At 37.2% G+C, this 20,448-nt stretch overlaps 1 protein-coding gene across 8 annotated transcripts in view; it reads right to left on the bottom strand.

Moving 5' to 3' along the window:
- CD109 (CD109 molecule) overlaps nt 1-20,448 on the bottom strand; it is a 151,858-nt gene that overhangs the window by 11,652 nt on the left and 119,758 nt on the right. For all 8 annotated transcript variants that reach the window (XM_045057740.1, XM_045057742.1, XM_023254142.2 and 5 more), the window contains 7 exons: nt 16,422-16,503; nt 13,972-14,200; nt 10,743-10,908; nt 8,785-8,975; nt 7,958-8,113; nt 6,829-6,894; nt 3,123-3,265 (listed from right to left, as the gene is read on the bottom strand). In XM_045057740.1, the coding sequence (XP_044913675.1) occupies nt 3,123-3,265; nt 6,829-6,894; nt 7,958-8,113; nt 8,785-8,975; nt 10,743-10,908; nt 13,972-14,200; nt 16,422-16,503 (1,033 nt within the window). The remainder of the gene's footprint in view (nt 1-3,122; nt 3,266-6,828; nt 6,895-7,957; nt 8,114-8,784; nt 8,976-10,742; nt 10,909-13,971; nt 14,201-16,421; nt 16,504-20,448) is intronic.

Below are 20,448 nucleotides of genomic sequence, written 5' to 3'. Positions count from 1 at the left end.
AATAATTTAAAAATGTGTTCATTTGACATGAAATGCCTGCCATGTATCAGCCTTGTGCCTGTAGATCATAACAAGTTCAACCTGGATGCCCTTTCCGTGGGCAACTCTGTGTTCTAGGGGTGATTCCAAACTGAATTACATTTTTCATTTTCTCAGAATTTGACAGCACTAAACTTTCTAGCTGAAAGCCAGGAGCTGAAAAAGAAACTGAAAACTTGACCACTTAACAGTAGACCACCGCCAAGTCTTAAGCAATCTTCTCTTCATCTGGTTTTAGAAAAAGAAGACCAGTAGGGAGAGTCCTTCTCTTTGTTCTCCTACATACTTGGAGCACATTTTGTGTTTTCTTTGGCCACCTGGCGAGAATTACAAGCCTCGGAAAGTTTTGTTACACTACATTGTTCTCTCATCCTGTTGTACACAATGTGAGCATCAAAGGATCCGGGCACCAACAACGTTTTGTCTCCTTTAAAATAAATAGTTTTCTAAAATGAATAGGTGGCAAGAGCTCTTTTGTTTGGAGCAGAAAGAGCCCAATGTGGTTATGGAAAGGAGTTTGTCTCCAACATGAAAGGATCATTGTTAAGTGAGTTCCTGTTGTCCTTTCAGATGGCAAAAGCCAGAAGCGCTGGTAGAGAATCTTGCTTTTTAGAGCAGCAAACAGACGGCTGCCAAACATGACTGATGGAAAAGCCATACAGTTACAACTGCTGACGACAGCTGGCTCAGCGACCCCAAACAAGTGAAACCATCTGTGGGGCAATGCACGCAGCCAGAAGAGATGCTATTGAAAACCAATAAGTGCACTGCAGCTAGAGGTGTTTGTATTTGAGCAGACATTAAAGATGAGAAGAATGGCCAGTCTGCTTAAATACGATGACTTTCAGCACACCATCAAAAGTGCCTTGGTTGACCTGGTCTTTCTACCGGCCCAGGACAGAACTTGTTAAATTACCATGCCATACACAGAAAACTTTATCTGAGATGAGTAAGGGCTTGGACCCTACTGATGGGAATCAAGTGCCTGAAATACCAGTTTTTCTTTCCATTAAATGCCACTGAAAATTTTCATTGAAAATATTTGTATTTTGTATCATATTTTTCTCAGAAGACTAGTAGCAGCATCCAAATCCTTTTTATAAGACCAACCCCTACTTTCACATGAAAACAGTTCCCTTCTCCAGTTTCTCCCAAAAGGCGGGGCGGGGTGGGGAGGGAGGGATATCCTCTATCTATCAAAGTCTATTGTCCCTCTGATTCCTGATGATAGGTTAAGATCTGGAATTCTGCATCCTTTCATGAGCTCTTATAAATAAAAAGGCCCCATCATGATCTGAATCTTAGTTTCACCTAATTTTCCTCATCTGTTTCTTCAATTGACCTCCCTAAAAGGTAAAATCACTCTCACAGCTCCAAAGACTATGCTGCTTTGCCCATTTCAAAACCAGAATTTTAAACTTACTTAGAAGATTTATTTTTATTAATTTCTGTCTCCCCTCCAAACAGTAAATTCCATGAAGACAGGGCCTGTGTCTTTTTTAAATCACCATTATATTCCAACATCTGACACTGTGTTTGGCACATAATGGAGACTCAAATGATATTTACTGAATGAATGAATGAATGAATGAATGAAGAATGAATAAATGGTGAGTGAATGAATGAGAAAAGCAGGGTTAATAATACCACCTGCTTTATAGAGTTATTGTAAAGATTAAATGAGATGCATGTAAAAGTGCCTGGTATAATGCCTGGCATGTAAATTTGTGATAAGTGTAGGTTATTACTACTTACAATAATAATAATAACTTGATGCTGCTCTTCCGGGGAAGAACCCAATCACAAGCTTTGCAAGGAATAACTTTCTTCTTACCTAAAAGGAAGTCACTGAAGAAATTCTGATATCCCCCTCCTGCTGGTCCAAAATGCCCAGTAAGGGAAGGAAAGGGGCAAACACGTGACATTTATACCAACATCATGAACATGAAGGCCCAAAGATAGTATATCTGTACTAGTATGCCTGCAATGTATCAGCCTTGTGCCTGTAGATTATAACAGGTTCAATCTGGATGCCCCTTCCGTGGGCAACTCTGTGTTTTAGGGGTGATTCCAGATGAATTTCATTTTTCATTTTCTTCAGTTTCTAGTAGCAGTAACGAAGGAGACTGGATTCAACAAGAAATGGCTAAAAAGGTTGGCCACCAGGGGAAATACTCAGAGATGACTCTGAAGAGCATCTGCCAGCTCAGTACCACATCAGTGACTTCCAGCCCAACAACAAGCTAAACTCAACCAGATCACTATGGGGTATTTAAAAAAAGAGCAAACAGCAGCTCCTCAATGTCAATGCATCTTTACAGTAACTCCCCACATTACATCAAATCATGCAGAGGTAAGAGGACTGACAAGGAAGAAACTGTAAAGTCTCTTGATTCAAGAACCTTCTAAAGGATTTGCTCTCAAAGTTGTGTGTGCATTAGAATGACCAAGAAAGCTGAAGAAGGCAGCTCACAGACTCTGAATCTGTGAAGTCTGTGAGTGGGAACCCCTTTTCCTTTTGACAAGATCTTCAGATGCTTTGGATACAGAACAAATTTAAGAATCGCCTTATTAAGTACTCCTAGAAGCTAAAAGTGCCTATTTATCCAAGGGGAGGACCTTCTAAACTGGAAGATTTCCACTGTGTCTAAAAACCCCATTCTCTTCATTAAATTTGCATATTCTTATGAAGTCTTGGGATAAAAGCATAACACTAAAGGTTAAATATGAAACTGGAATAATTATTTGACAGAAAATTACTAACTGCCAAGAAATAAATGCTATTAGAGTTTAAACATGATTGGTTCATTTAAAGTTTTCTTAAATTAGACCTACACTTTGTTAACATTTTCTATTCAGATTTGTTATGAATACAAGGAAAACTTGTAAACAATTTTGGACACATTGAAAAATACTTAAATAGAACTAAACAGAATTTCTAATTTGTAATTGGAAGTGTAATCATAACTAAAATCTTTGTTAAATGTAACTCCTTATATTGGTATAGTTAGATAACTACATATATATATAATAAAACCTTCAAATCTATTTTTTTAAGAGAAAGGACTTAAACAGATACCAACCTTGTACACACATTCAAATTCAAGTGATTTATATCATCCTTATTGTCTTTGACAGCAACATCTAAATCAAAGGCTTCTTGGTCTTGAACAGATCTTCGTCTTCTGGAGGAACCCGAATCTTTCACATTATAAATAACATTAAGCTGCAATAAATAATAAATTAACATAAATACTAAACTAGTAATAAATCATTAGCAATATATTACCACCATTATGTATTATAAATATCAGGTAATGATTCTCTTTGGGATAAACCCAACTAGAACTGTAATCTTCAATCAAGGATAAAGCTAGTTTTACTAGCTAAAAAAGTACTATTATTAACAAGTGTTATAAAAGCTTATAAGCAATGATTTTTAAAATTGAGGGAATTGTTAGCTAATACTCCAAAACAAGTATAGACCTTCACGATATTATGGGTATGGCTTTTTTTCCTTCCAAAGAATGTAGAACATTCCCTTTAGGAAAAGAAGCAATACTACTGCCTATCTCCTCTTGAGAGCATCCGCTAACTCCTAAGTTCTGCTGCCCAACTGGTGTCATTTGCACAAACGGGAACCTTAGAAACTCTCAGTAAAATAAATCAAAAATAAAACATTCAAGAGCCCTGGTTGAACAGAAACCTGTTCAATTACTCAGCGTTCTTTTTGACCATATAACATTTTTCAAAGATGATAAAATAAATGATGAATTTCAAGACAACTTGGTCTTTTTCAGCAAATACTCTGTGCCTACCACTAGTGTGAAAGGTACTATGGGGACACTGGGCAAGTGTAAGGGCAAGTTTTGTTTTTTGTTTTTTGTTGTTTTTGTTTGTTTGTTTGTTTTTGTTGTTATTTTTTTCCCCAAAGAGTTCCTAAGATCAGAAGCTCTGGAATACACTCAAAATTTCCTACACCTGCCTCATGCCAAGTTGAATTGGAACCTATTGCAATTTTGTACCTCTTCCACCTTTTTTGATACCACAATTCATAAGCCTTATTGTTGCTATGTAATGTTGTATTTTCTTATACTTAAATCTCACACACACACACACACACACACACACACACACACACACACACACACCCTCAGAACTAAACACCTAGTACCCACTGTAGATTTTCACACTTCAAATTTTTTTTAATTTTATTTCTTTACTTTTGGGGGGGTGGAGCATGAGCACGTGTGTGAGCAGGGGAAGAGCAGAGAGACAGGGAGAGATAGAGAATCTCAAGCAGGCTCTGCACTGTCAGCACTGGAGCCTGACACGGGTCTTGAACCCATGAACTGTGAGATCATGACCTGAGCCGAAACCAAGAGTCAGACACTTCACTGACTGACTGAGCCACCCAAGTGCCCCTGATTTTCACACTTTAAAAAATATTCTTTCTAAGCCTTCCTCTTTCAAACCTAAGAATTACAACTTTTTATTCTGCTACACCTAGCTCATATAATCCTTCATTCCCTTGATCATTCAGGTTATCTCACTCTGGATATTCTCTAACGCTTTCTGAAACCACAATTAAAATTTTAGAATATTCTTAGAGGAGCTGAAGAATGGTTTCATAAAATTGGAGAGACGGTCTCTGTTATTTCCATCATCCTCGTTCCAGTGGCATGCAATTGTCGTTAGAGACCAACGTCATCAGGAAACAAACAAGAACTACAAAATGTGTCCTCTGGATCATAATTAATACTCATCTATAACGTAGTATTAGGGTTAATGTTTGACCTACAAAAAGCTCAACTGCCCATTCAGAAAACTTTGAGATGTCTTGCAGTTTATTTCCAACAGTTTAGCATTTTAGTACTTCAAAGAGGTTAACACTTACTGCAAACCTGAGAAGTTTCTTTGCTTTTCTGTATCCAGCGTGCTTACAAAAATATCAACTAAAAGAAATCTCAGTAACTATTTCTGGGTGACCAACTTTTTTGCAATTTGTTTCTCCATCATGAGAAGTGCCTATATAAGATTTCTGCATGTTGATACAGATTTGGAATAGTGAGTGTTCTGACCAGCAGGTGCCATTTTTTTTAAACAATTTATTCATTTTTGAGAGACAGAGCATGAGCAAAGGAGGGGCAGAGAGAGAAGGAGACACAGAATCTGAATCAGGGTCCAGGCTCTGAGCTGTCAGCACAGAACCTGATGTGGGGCTTGAACCCACAAACCGCGAGATCGTGACCTGGGCTGAAGTCAGATGCTTAACCAACTGAGCCACCCAGGCACTCCAGTAGGTACCACATTTACTGCTGTGTTCCTTCAAAACTCAAGTAAAACTCATCTGGCTTCAGTAATTCGTCTACATTTGGTTTATCAAGAATCAATTCCGACCAATTTGGTGATTTAAATACATATAGTTTTTCAATTATACCCAAAATAGCCTTTGTATTTACTTTTAGATTTGCTATTTGCATTAAAAGACAGCTTGGGAATGAGAATTTTCACATGGCCTTTGTTAGTAAAGACAAATATAAATTATTCACCCTTTTCTTTTTCTATCCTTTTTGTTGGATACTATTCCTTTTAACTGTGATCATTTTTCCTTGATTTTTAAAAAACATTTACTACTATGTTTTGAATATCATACAAAATAATCTTAGAATCACTTAGAAATAATTCTATCTGCCCTCCTTAGCTAGTATATCTGTCCTTTCAACTAGAATACTTGTATGGTTTTTTGGAAAAGTAACTTTCCTCTATCATAGCCATTTTTTAACTTTCTCAGTAACTCTTTCAGGGTTTGTTTGGTTTGTATATTCTAACCAAACACATAACCATTTTTGGTCCCTCACATATTCTTTTTGGTTTCCAGTAAGATTATGTCAAGTCCCGGGGCATGTGGGTGGCTCAGTTGGTTAATGGCTCAGGTCATGATCTCATGGTTCATGAGTTCGAGCCCCACATCAGACTCTGTGCTGACAGCTCGGAGCCTGGAGCCTCCTTCAGATTCTGTGTCTCCCTTTTTCTCTGCTCCTCCTGCACTCATGCTCTGCCTCTCTCTCTCTCTCCCAAAAATAAATGAACATGAAAAAAAATTTTTTTAAAGATTATGTCAAGTCCCTGTAATTTTCAATGTATTATGTACTATAATAACTATTCGATTCAGGATTTTACATACTATTTTGATTTTATTCTAGCCCTATTGCACCATTAAGGGTAAGTTTCGTTGGATTTTATTCTTATAACAAAGCACTAAACGTATCATGCTCTAATTGTTTTATTTACTATTGTATAAGATTTTCCATTAAAAGGACACATTTCCTATCTTCAAGTCAATTCCTTATAATATCATGTTGACCTTTATGTTTTTAAATGGATATTAAAAAGTTATAGGTAAAATTTTAAATGTATTTATTTATCAAGTCATAGTAAAAACTCTCCCAGCATTAGAATTTCTGAGCTGTATTTTCACAAAAAAAAGTGAAAGTTGGGAGTTCCCAACAAGTCACATGAATCCATTGGAAGAATTAATCTTAACTTCAAAAAGCATATGATACTCAAGAAATATTTTTCCAAGGTTATCAATCCATTTGGTTACTGTCAACTGACTACTAGTAACATCTCTAATACTTTTTATTAAAGAGAGTGATCTATCTTGCCTAAGTCCACAGAAATAAATCCTCAAGAATTTTATACATTAAGTTAAAGATTTAGCAGTACCCCCCAAAATTATTAAAACAAGCCATATTTAACTAAACAAAAATAAACATTGTTACATACCTGACAAATCGCAAATCCAAAACCACTTGCGGAAATATTAACTGCAGTTGGCTGTACCACTGAAAGCTGAGTAAAGGTGGAAAAAAGGTGAATAAGGTTAATATTCCATATCTAGGTCCTTCCAGGTAGCACAAGAGATCAGTGTTATCCCTCACTAGGAGTGTATGCCATCTGTGGAGAGCTCTAAGAATTTTGCACAGTCTCACATATCAAAAGCTATGGGCTCATCAGAGAAGAGAGGTGAAGACAGATGAAGGGACACTCTCCACACACCCTCACCTTTGCCCTTTGGGAGGGCACATCAGTGCCATAGTCAGGGCTGCCCTTCTGAAGCAGGAAAGACAAGAAACAAAGGTCATCTCCCTCCTCCAGTGTCCCTTAGTCAGCACCTAATCTGGCCTTCCCACGAACCCAGTGGCACATGATCATTGATTATGATTAACACTATTCCTTCTCTTCTATCACTATTCCTCTTCCTCATTTTTCAGCCTTGAAGTTAGCACTTTCATCCCTCACTCTCAACTTCCCACAAAGTTAACCACAGGAATAAAGTTAGGGTCTAGAATAGTCCTTTATTACGTTTCAAAGGAAGAATCCTACTACTGGCTCTATCAATTCTCCTAAGAGGACGTGTGGTCTAGCTAAAAAAGAACATGGCCTGAAATCATGGGTTCAAACCCTAGCTCTACTATTACTAGCAACATAATCTTAAACAAGTTACTTAACCTCTGTCTCTGTCTCTGTCTCAGTTACTTAACCTCCCCAGTGCATGGTGGGGATGAAAGTACTTACTTTCTTAGTGTCAGTTTGAGAAGTAAATGCAATAGCACATGTAAAGAAATCTGGCACAGTGCCTGCAAAGAATAGGAACTCAACAGGTGTGTTCATTCTTTTCCCAATATGATAGAGCCCATGGTTCCTCCTTTTCCAAATCTTTCCAAAGTTCCCATCCCCTCCTTTCTTCCCCAGCTCAGCAGTTCAACCAACGGAGGATACTCCTTCCCCCCAGTCCCTTTACAAGGCTCTAGAAACAAGTCTTTGTTGAAGTCGATAGAATGGAAATAAAATAGCATTCCAGCATAAGGAATCATCCACATGGAATTTTAAATAACCACCCCCTTGTCCATACCTCTGCCATCTGGAGAAGAAAGCGGTTGTGTCTGTCAATCTGAAACTTTATAGGACTTGGTGAACTGGGCCCCATCACAGTCACTTGGACGTTTGTACCTTCTGTGTTCATTAGAGCTGCAAATTCAGATAGGGCCTTCAAGGCCACAATGGTGTCCTGTTGAGGAAAGAACAACATGTGTGCATGTAAGTATATATCAAGGTCACCAAAGAGTAAATTTAGTAAGTTTAGGACACCCACTATGCATTCATCCACCTTCCTTGAGAGTGGAGCTCTCCTTTATTCATTTTTGAATGTCCTTGACCTACAGTACAGGAGAAGTGTAGAAAATATCCGCTGATTGAAGCTGAGTATCTACTGTATCAGTTACCATAGATGAAAGATGACCAACATAATGGGGAACTAATTTATTCCATATACATATCAGATACGTTGTTTATATCAGTGATGAGAAAAAATTAAAATGAGTAACTCAGACCTTTGACTTAAGGTACCAAATATTTTAATTGCCAATTTTATGAAGTCATGAAAAAAGCAATCATATACTTCCTTTAAAACATTACGTATATATTTAAACTATTAATTCGTTTAAAAAATTAAAAACTATGGGGCGCCTGGGTGGTGCAGTCGGTTAAGCATCTGACTCTTGATCTCGGCTCAGGTCATGACTTCATGGTTCGTGAGTTCGAGCCCCACATCAGGCTCTGCACCAGAGTGCTTGGGATTGTGTCTCTCCTTCTCTCTGCCCCTCCCAGGCTTGTGTGTGTGTACTCTCTCTCAAAATAAATAAATAAACATTAAAAAAGTTAAAAACTATCATCACTCACCTGGGTAGATGCAAAACCTCCCAAGCTATTCCTTTGCCTGCTTAGCCACCTCATAATCGGGATTCCCTCAGAAACCTGATATTGCAGGAAGTGTGAAAGTAGCGCATAGGCTGCAATTTCAATATCCAGGGAGCGTGGCTGCCAGGATTCAGAAAGTTTAGACTCTGAAGACACCCAGAATTGCATGCCTTCTGCAAAAGACAAGTAATAATAGTCTGACCAACTGAACAAAAATTACATCTTATACCATTAAATATCCCTACACTGGTCCAAGTTCTACCTGACTATATATAAAAATATATACGTATATATTTATGCCATGCAAATACATGTGTATTCACAAACACAGACACACATATAAACATTCACTTATATGTCACTTTCTAAACTATCATAACTTTTAAATTTTCATCTTTTTCCTCTTGCTTATATTTTAGAATGTTTTGATGAAAATAATTTCCCAAGAGAAATCCCACATGTTTGGCTCGAGACTAAACGGCTATAAATAAGAAAAAACATATACTCTAGAAGATTTCTGACCAGGCCATCCCAAAAATATTTTAGGATACATTAGAAAGAACCCTGTTCTGGGAATCTGTCATTAACCAGCTCTAATGTTCTAGGAAACCTCGCCTTTTTTTTCATTATCTGAAACTTGGTATTATAAGTTCAAAATCCAAGGCCCCAAGAAAAAATGAAGCACTCTGGCCAACTTGACAATCTTCCTAGAAATATCCCTGCTGCCCCCAGAGGAACATCTTACTTGGTGCTCCCTACCCCTTTCAAATATTACTCTTTAGATGATGATTACACTTAGGTGGAATGTGAAATAACTACCACTTGTACAAGCAGAGAAGGAATACCAAGGACTTCCATCTCTGTGTAATAATCTATCCCCAGCACTGCACAGGCAAAAAAAAAAAAAAAAAAGTAAGACTTCATTTTAAGGTACCGCTAACAATAATGCAATATTTTTCACACTCTTAGAAATCACTTTCTGTAGTGTAGTGTGGAAAACACTTTCTACAATTATCCCTTCTTGAATTAACAGGGCTTTGAATCAGTAGACATTACCTAAAATTATTTCTGCCCACCCATCCCCATCTCTGTGTCTGTCTGTCTGTCTATCTACCTATCTCTCTCTCTGTCTCCCTCACACACCCACACCACTCCCTGGATCCCTGACCAAAGAGGCCATTGGGAAGTAACAACACCTGTACTTTTTGTCCTGTTGTAGTTCATTAAAACAAAAAGTCATCCAACTCACTAACAGCATTTTGTGGCATTCGCATTCTATGAGTTAGCATATTCATTCAAATTTTGAACATTTGCTAGGAGTTATTCCCATTTTACATCTAGGGAAACTGAAGTTTATAAAAGCAAGTAGCAGAACCAGAATTCAAACCCAAGTCTCTCCACAACCCAACATCCTATGGACCATTGAAGGCCACCCAACCAGAAATGGTATCAGAGAACTCAAAAGGTAACTGACATAGGGCAGAACATATCTAAAAGAAGGAAACAACCAAGCCCCGAATTCTCTAGAAAACTCAGGGAGAGCAGAAGCAGCCATGTCAGACCCATCTGATCTCATCTGCATTTCATTTTTCTTCCATTTCACAAATTTTTTAACGTTTATTTATTTTTGAGAGACAGAGAGAGACAGAGCATGAGTAGGGGAGGGGCGGAGAGAGAGGGAGACACAGAATCCAAAGCAGGCTCCAGGCTCTGAGCTGTCAGCACAGGGCCTGATGCAGGGCTCAAACTCACGAACCATGAGATCATAGCCTGAGCCAAAGTTGGACACTTAATCCACTGAGCCACCCAGGCACCCCTCTTCACATTCTGAAGATATAAATGTTATCAACTTCATATCTGGCTTACAAAACCTTTTCACATAATTTATATATTTCATAATGCATAGCAGTCTAACAATCTCAAATGACCCCATGCATTACCTTCTTGTTCTGCTCTCCAAGTCAGCATATTCAAAGCTTCCTTGGCTTTAGGGCTCCCCACAGATGACAGTGCATAAGTTATAAGAGCTAAAGTATAATTGTCTGAAATTCCTCTATTAAATTCAGACTCCAAAAAGTTGATAGACTCTTGTACATCAATATTAGGCTAGAAAAAAAAAAACATATATTTTACTATTCAAAATAACCCATAACCACACATTTAAATGAAAAGTATTTTTAAACTTTTATTCAAAAAATAATTTCAGTGTCTGTTAAGCCCCTAACTTTGTCCTAGGCAATAGGAATCAATGATGATCATTGACATTTAAATATTTGCTATTCATTTTGAAAATAACACTGCTTTTGAAAAAGAAATGCAGGAATCATACCCATTTATAATTGCAGAAAAAACAATAAGATATCTAAGAATAAACCTAACCAAAGAGGTGAAAGACCTGTACTCTGAAAACTATAAAACACTGATGAAAGAAATTGAAGATGACACAAACAAATGGAAAGACATTTCATGCTAAGGGACAGGAAGAACACATTTGTTAAAATGTCTATACTACCCAAAGAAATCTACACATTTAATACAATCCCTCTCAAAATACCACCAGCATTTTTCACAGAGCTAGAACAAACACTCCTAAAATTTGTATGGAACCACAAAAGACCCTGAATAGCCAAAGCAATCTTGAAAAACAAAAGCAAAGCTTGAAGGCATCACAATTCCAGAATTCAAGTTATATTATGAAACTGTAGTAATCAAAACAGTATGGTAGTGGCACAAAAACAGACACACATATCAACAGAATAGAAAATCCAGAAATGAACTCACAACTACATGGTCAATTAATCTTTGATAAAGTAGGAAAGAATATCCCATAGGAAAAAGTCTCTTCAACAAATGGTGTTGGGAAAACTGGACAGCAACATGCAAAAGAATGAAACTGGACCACTTTCTTATGCCATTCACAAAAATAAATTCATAATTGATTAAAGACCTAAATATAAGACCTGAAACCATAAAACCCTAGAAGAGAACACAGGCCTCTTTGACACTGGCCATAGTAACTTCTTTCTAGGTATGTCTCCTGAAGGCAAGGGAAACAAAAGCAAAAATAAACTATTGGGAATACATCAAAATAAAAAGCTTCTGCACAGCAAAGAAAACAATCAACAAAACTAAAAGGCAAACCTATGGAATGAGAAAAGATATTTGCAGATTACATACCTGATAAAGGGTTAGTATCCAAAATATATAAAGAAATGATACAACTCAATACCCAAAAAGCAAATAATCCTATTAAAAATGGACAGAAGAGGGGCACCTGGTTGGCTTGGTCAGTGGATCATATGCCTCTTGATCTTGGGGCTATGAGTTTGAGCCCCATGTTGGGTGTAGCGATTACTTAAAAATAAAAAAAATAAATCTTTTTAAAAATGGGCAGAAGATATGAATAGACAGTTTTCTAAAGAAGACATACAGATGGCAATGGGTAAATCAAAAGATGCTCAACATCACTCATCATCAGGGAAATGTAAATCAGAACTACAATGAGATATCACCTCACACCTGTCAGAATGACTAAAATCAACAACACAAGAAACAGCAGGTGTTGGCGAGGATATGGAGAAACGGGAACCCTCTTGCACTGTTGGTGGGAATGCAAACTGGTACAGTCACTCTGGAGTTTCCTCAGAACATTAAAAATAGAACTACCCTACCATCCAGCAATTTCACTACTAGACACTTACCCAAAGAATACAAAAATACTGATTCGAAGGGATACATGCACCCCAATGTTTATAGCAGCATTGTCTACAATAGTTAAATTATGAAAACAGCCCCAGTGTCCACCAACTGATGAATGGATAAAGAAGATGTAGTACACATACAAACACACACACACACACACACACACACACACACACACACGCACACTGCAATAGTACTCAGCCATAAAAAAGAATTAAATCTTGCCATTTGCAGTGACATGGATGGAGCTAGAAAGTATTATGCTAAGCAAAATAAGTCAGAGAAAGACAAATACCATAGGATTGCACTCAGATGTGGAATTTAAAAAACAAAACAAATAAAAAAAAACAAATGAACAAAGGAGGTAAAAATGAGGGAGAGGCAAATGGACTCTTAACTATAGAGAACAAACTGATGGTTATCAGAGGGGAGGAGAATGGGGAGATGGGTGAAATAGGTGATGGGGACTAAAGCAGTACACTTGTGATGAGCACCAGGTGATGTATGGAAGTGCTGAATCACTAAATTCTACACCTGAAAGTAATATTACACTGTATGTTAAGTAACTGGAATTTAAATAAAAACAGAAAGAAAGGAAGGAAAGAAAAGAAAAAAAATTAAAAAAAAAAAGAACACTGCTTTCCAGTTTTTATGAGTAAATAGGCACCATTCCCTAGAAGGAATAAGAAATAAAAAATAGAATTTTTTCTACCATTTAATATCATGAACTCAGATGACAGCACAAAATATAGCTTGAGAAAAATGTTACTCATATCTGATCTCAGGTGTTAAGGCTCTAAATTTAGGGGAAAGTTTATCTTCCATGTGCCTAGTACTGGACTAGGGAAATGGCAGGAGCTTACAACAGAGAATGGCTGTTTTCAATCATGTGAAATGCAGCTGGCATTAAGGCAATAAAGGCATCAATCACTGAGACAGCTCTGGAGCATAATTAAGCTCATTAACATAACTTTCCATGTATACACATTCTCATCCAGACATCCATGCCTATTTAACATGCTTTTTAGAGTGTCGGTGTACTATGTACTAAATTAGCAGACATGGTCGTTGCTCCATATTATTTTAGAAATTAAAAAAAATCCTTTGCAATCTAAATGTGCTAGAATACATTCCCAAATTCTGAAGAATTTTCTTTCCCCTAAGAAATTAACCTTTCCAATGATAAAATATGTATTGATTTACCTTACCAATAGCAAGTACAAAAACAGTTATATTAAAAAAAATTTTTAGAATTCTCTTTGTTATTCTGAAAGAGTGGGTTAATATTTTCATTTTCAGATTCTAAAATAAAGCCAGAAATGCAAAGCCAAAGGTGTCCAAATTCAGACCTCAAAAGTGATATACAACTGCAAAAGTCTTTAAGTTTCCAGACATACATTTGATCCATCAAGACCTACCTTCCTTGCGATTTTCCACCCATCATTTATTAAATTAAAGATTAAATACCTGATATTTTTTATAGCCCAGGAGAGAAGTCACAATATAAGCTGTAAGTGTCACTGGACTTTTATTGCCACCTTGAAGCTCACTATGGATCACTCTTCCTGGCTCCCAAAATTCACCATTGGATTTCTGACGTCCTTTGAGCCAAGTATATGTTCTGTGTAACACATTCTCATCAATATCTATGTAAGGATCAGCTTCAAGGAAACATCTTAAAACAAAAGCTGACAACCTAGGTGAGAAAGGAGAAAAAACATATAAAATACACTCTATGAAGTCCTCTAACAGTGAACGAGAAAATATCAACAATAACAACATTATTTTCTACCAGAAGATTCACCAAAGGATGATCACTAAAGAAAGAACAAAGGTAAGAAAGACAACCAAGAAACAACATAAACATCTCAGCCCAGCTGGTGGATACATTTTCCACTTGAGTGTGGTCAAGAAATTCCAGGTCAACTCACAAAATACCAGATTTGGAAAGGAATTTAGAAATCATCTAATCCTGCCTTATTATTTTATAGATTGGGAATTCAACACTCCAGGAGAGTTGAAGAAATTGTCCAAGGTTATCATCTTTGGACTTTTCTAGGTATTTACCAAAGAAGATCCCACCACACACTTCACTCAGCCCTAAAGCCATGGATTAACTATATGTAATTCACAAACCAGAGTACGTTAAACTAGCAAAAATGGATAGTTTCTCTCCTATGAGACAGGAGTCAGAACATTACAGCCTACGAACCAAATCTGTCTGGGCCAAATCTGGTCCTTGTGCCAAATCCAGCCCAGGGTTGGATTCATTTATTTACGTGTGCCTCTCTTCCACCACCCTCCACCTGAGCATGGTTTTTAAAGGGAAGGAAGGAAGGAAGGAAGGAAGAGAGGGAGGGAGGGAGGGAGGGAGGGAGGGAGGGAGGGAGGGAGGAAGGAAGGAAGGAAGGAAGGAAGGAAGGAAGGAAGGAAGGAAGGAAGGAAGGAAGGAAGGAAGGAAGGAAGAAAGAAAGAAAGAAAGAAAGAAAGAAAGAAAGAAAGAAAGAAAGAAAGAAAGAAAGAAAACACCAGAGACTTTATGTGGCCTGCAATGCCTAACATATTTACTATCTGAGCCTTTATAGCAAAAGTTTGCCAATGCTTGCTACAGAACAATATTTCACCTAAATATTTAGATGAAAAGATCATCAAGCAATAAAACACTGAAACCTTTCTATTTATGGATCTATATCCTGATGCATGCCAAAAGAATATCTGAAGCAGATATGGTTCATCCTATGAAATGTTTAGTGTGATAATATCACCAATATTCAGTAATATCTGGTCCTCTATTTTACTTTGAGTATGCAGAGAAATTCACTTCTTTGCCCTTTTGAAGTTAAGCATGGCCATGTGACTAGCTCTGATAATGATAAACTGAGAAGAAATGTTGCACCCAGGTTGAAGCACCTGATTACCAGTGGTGGATACTCCAGCCTTCTCTTTCCAGGCTGCTGCAAGCCTGGAGCCTCCTGGTGAGATGGTGGCTGTTGAGTAGATTACAGAGCCCCCTGCCGACCCAAAGAAGAAATGCAGCCTGAGCAAGAAAAACCCGTGTTAAGGGATTTTAGGGGTGGTTGTTACCACAGTGTGCCTGGTCTAACCTGACGGCTACAGTTAGTCAATCTTCTTCTGAGTGAAATGTAGAATTAACAATAGTTTAAGGAGAGAAAGTAATCATCCAAAATCAGCCACACATAGATTCCATTCTGGAGGAAATGTGGATGTTTATTACTTAATTCTATCACTGTTTTCCGCAAAAAAAAAAAAAATAATAAAATAATAATAATAATAATAATAAAAACCTTAAAGAAACAACGTTGACTGTGTTAACACAAAATTTGTATTGATCATGTCTAATTAAGAAAAGAACTATGTTGGGGCACCTGGGTAGCTCAGTCAGCTGAGCATCCAACTCTTGATTATGGTTCAGGTCATGATCACAGGATGGTGGGATCAAGCCCTGTGTCAGGCTCCACACTGAGTGAGGGAGTATAGGAGCCTCTCTCCTCCCTCTGCCCTCCCTCTGATTGAATGCTCTCTCTCTAATAAAAAACTTTCAAAAAATAAAGAAAAGAACTATGTCACAATCACTCAGTATTTCTAACCCGTTTTTCTTGTCAATGACACGATCATTGTAAGTATTTTTATTGTTTTTCTCACCACAAAAAAAAGGATGTATGACTTATCTTTTCTAAATAAAAACACTTTACTTATTATTGCTTTAAAACCATATTTTAAAAGGAAAATCTACTTTAAAGCCAGGCAATAGGAAAAGAAACCTACAAGCCTATATACACAGGGACACATCTGTCAATTTCATGGCCATTTTGAGAGCCCATTGGCTATTAACTGGCAATTAATTGGCTAATGAGAGCCCATTCATGGCAGATTTGTTCTGTTAGTAAAACACTTACCAAGTACTACCAGAAGGGTCATCATTCCCAAAAGCACTGAAAGAGCCATCTTCCCTCTGATAGAGAAGTTCTCTCTGATAACCTGAAGACACAAAAATAGATAATCAATGTATCACAACTTGAAATGAATGAGTTTCTAATCATCCCTCTATACTGAGGAAACATGAACAGAGAATGGGAAAGAAGGTATCAAATTAAGAACTAATATTGAATACTTTCTACATTAAGTGCTGTGAGAGATTTAAAATGTCAACACTTTTTAAGTAGAATGTGTAAAATAAGAACTGTGATAACCCCAAATTAAATTCAGAAGAATACTATAACAGAGACAACAATTCTAGCCATTTTAAAGCAAGCAAAATTAAAGGCCAAGTTTTACTTAACTCTGTAGTGTTGACTACAATAGTTTCCATGCTTAATCATATAAAACTGTTTGTACCTAAAGTATCATAATTAAAGTTTAAGGCTAAAATGAAAGGTAAAAATACTTTCAATTTTTAGGCCAACAATAGCAGGGGAAAATTGCTAAATAATCTAAGAGAATTGCTTTAAAATTTTTTGGCCATGGCCAACTGAGGTAAACCAAAGGACCACCTGGTGTATCAACCACCTCAATCCAAATTCTCATTATAAAAAAAAAAAAAGAAAGAAAAAAACATGGGGTGCCTGGGTTGTTCAGCCAGTTAAGTGTCTTTCACCTCAGGTCAGGATCTCATGGTTCATGAGTTTGAGCCCCACATAGGGCTTTGTGCAGACAACTCAGAGCTTTGGTCTCTCTCTCTCTCTCTCTCTCTCTCTCTCTCTCTCTCTCTCTCTCAAAAATAAATAAACGTTTTAAAAAATTAAAAAAAACAAAAAACAAAAAAGAACCCAGCAGTGGTAATGAAGTCTCACTATACAAGTAAATCGAGGAGGGGGTTAAAGCTCATGCAGCTGCTTTAATAAAAGCAGATGATTCATATTCGCAAACAAATAGTGCAAATAAGGCAGATGTTTCATATTTGCAAAGCAATGCATGCAGGTCTCAAAGACCAGTGACTGAGAAATCATAGGCCAAACACTAAAAGATTCACCAAACAACCCACAACAAAGTAAGTTGCTAAAAATGAAATTAAAATAGCAGTAATTTATCCAAGATTCCACTACAGGCAGGTGATGTCACACAGGATGAACTTTGCAGCATGGTCACATAGAGCCTGGCAACCAGAAACATTTATAAAATGTTGAATTCAATCCCTCGCAAACTCCAGTAACAAAAAAAGTTTACTTTATGAATAACACATTTTAGAAGAATCAATAACTAGAATTATTCATATTTAACTAACAAAACATGAGCATTAATGGTTTAAAGTTATAATCTGCTCTTGCCATGTCCCAAACTGTCCTCCCTTCTTGCCTTTCCCAAGACACCCAGATCTGAGTATCTGACTTAAGCTACAATAAGATAAAGAGTGTAAAAAACAAGCCACTGTTTCATGGTGATCTTTAACACCTCTAGTAAAAGAAATATAAACAACATTTAGGTGATGTCAGAATTTTGCTTCATTTAAACAATGGGGTTATAATCTTGATATTTAAAACTGAAATACTACAGTACGATAATTAAATATCCAACCTTTATCCAACACTATGTGTCAGAAACTGTTCAAAGCCCTTTCAGATATTAACTTAGGTTAATTCTCACGACAACCCTATGATGGAGATGCTATCTAGAGGTAGCATCTTGAGGGATAATGACACTGGAACTCAGAACACACCAAGTGCAAGGTCATACAGCTGGGAGGTATTGAAGCCAGAAATTAGCCAACTTCTATGACCGGACATAGCCAAGGTTTATGTGTCCAAAGCTGCTGTTTCCTGCTAGCTCACAGAACTCTTTCAGTGATTAATGTATGAGAAGTCCTCAGAACAGTACGTTTTACATGGCAAGCCCTCAATGAACAATAGGTATCACTCCATACTATGAGCATAGGATAAGGCTTTCTAACCATCCAATTTTTAAGAAAATATTTAACAAATTTAACCACAAAATTGTTCTAAACTTTTCCATGGCAAAACACACCATTAGCAAAGTTAAAAGATGATGAATTAGAAGAAAATATTTGCAACATGTAACACAGATAAATGGATAATGTCCCTAATATTAACATATATATTTTATATATCTTTATATATGATTACTACATATCTACACATATATTTACATAAAGTATATTTTAAGTTTAGAGAAAAAAAGTAAAAATCCTACAGAAAAAAATGGGACAAAAGAAAAAAACAATTTCACACACACACAAAAAAGAGAGAGATGGACCTCAATATATGAGAAAATGTTCAACTTCGTAAGTGAAATGCAAATTAAAACTACATTGAGATACCATTTTTCACCCATCCTATTAGCAAAGATTCAAAAGTTTGACCACTCATTCCCTTGGGGAAGGCTGTAAGGAGACCAGTACCTCTTTCATTGCTAGAGGGAACTCAGAATGCACAACTGCTGTGTCAGGGAGTATCTATACCTTTTGACCCAATAATGCCACTTCTAAGATTCTACCCTGAAGATACACCTCCAACAATGCAAAAATATGTGCAGAAAATTATTCATTGCAGCATTATTTGTAATTGCAAAAATACTGGAAGTAGGTGCACCTGGGTGGCTCAGTTGGTTAGGCATCTTACTCTTGATTTCAGCTCAGATCATGATCTCACAGTTTGTGAATTTGAGCGCCCCATTGGGCTCTGTGCCAGAAGCCTGAAGCCTGTTTGGGATTCTTTCTCTCTCTCCTCTCTCTCTCCCCCCCCCCCATACATTCTATCCACCCACTTCCCTCTCTCTCTCTTTCTCTCTCTCCTTCCCTCCCTCCTTCCCTCCCTCCATCAAAATAAATAAATAAACTTAAAAAAAAAAAAAACCACTGGAACTACCTACATGCCCCTGAGTTGGAGACTGATTGAATAAACTGTAGAACATATTCAGTGGAGTCTATGCAATTGTGAAAAAAAGATGAGGAGTAGGTCTCTCAACTTATAAGAGTGATTTCCTGGATGCACTATTAAGTGAAAAAGACAAAGTCTAAAATAGCATGTATCATATACTACCTTTTGTGTAAGAAAAAGAGGAAATAAGAAAAAATATATATGTGTTCATTTCTGCAGAGAAAAAGAAACTAGAAATGAAGTTACCCACAAGGAGTTGGGAGAAGGGATACAAGAGGGAGAGATACCCCTTCACATATACCTTTTAGAATAAGTTTGACTTTTAGAAACATATTAATGTTCTACATATTCAAAAAAGAAAACAAGTAAGAATAGAAAAAAAATGATAGGCATTATTAACACTACTTTAGCTCACTTCAACATGTTTTAGTCTTCATAAACGTTGAAAATAACATATCATATAATCTCTTTCTTTTTCAGAGGCAGAGTTCACAGAGAAGCAGAATAACTTTCTAGTGTTTACAAAGGAAATTAGCAAAAGAGTCCAATACATTCTCCCTCAATTTCCAATTCAAGACTAAATCCACCAGATAGCAGAGTTTCACTGTGAACTCAATGTGACAGAGGAGGGGAGGAAAGGAAAAGGCAGGAGATGAGAGGAGGGAGGGATGGAAAGGAGAGGAGAAAGAAGAAAAGAAAATGTTCAGGACCCATCATCACTAAAGGAGGTGCCTCTGTGGGGAGAAGGACCAATTTCTAAAAACAGGACCATGTGCCTCCAAGCCCCCAAATCACGTCAACAACTGCAGTTCCAAGTATGAGTTATTGTAAAACCAGTCAGAGAGATGAGATCATGCAGATGAGATCAGTGCTTATGGAAATTACCCCTCAGGTGGCTGACCTCCAACAGTCCCCATTAATATCAACAACTAACACCATTCCTCTCCTAGGGGCAGCCAGCGCAGAGGAGGGGGAGGACTCACAGACAATCTCTAGCTGTGGAGTATATTTCTTGAGCTGGCTTAGATGACCCTAGATTCCAAACCTCCAGCTCTGCTCCTATGGCAGAACAAAGAAGAGAATCAGAACCTAG

This window comes from Felis catus, chromosome B2 (genome assembly GCF_018350175.1).
Source record: "Felis catus isolate Fca126 chromosome B2, F.catus_Fca126_mat1.0, whole genome shotgun sequence".
Taxonomy (NCBI): Eukaryota; Metazoa; Chordata; class Mammalia; order Carnivora; family Felidae; genus Felis; species Felis catus.
The sequence above is the reverse complement of the archived record's forward strand: the minus strand, read 5'-3'. Positions and strand labels throughout refer to the sequence as shown.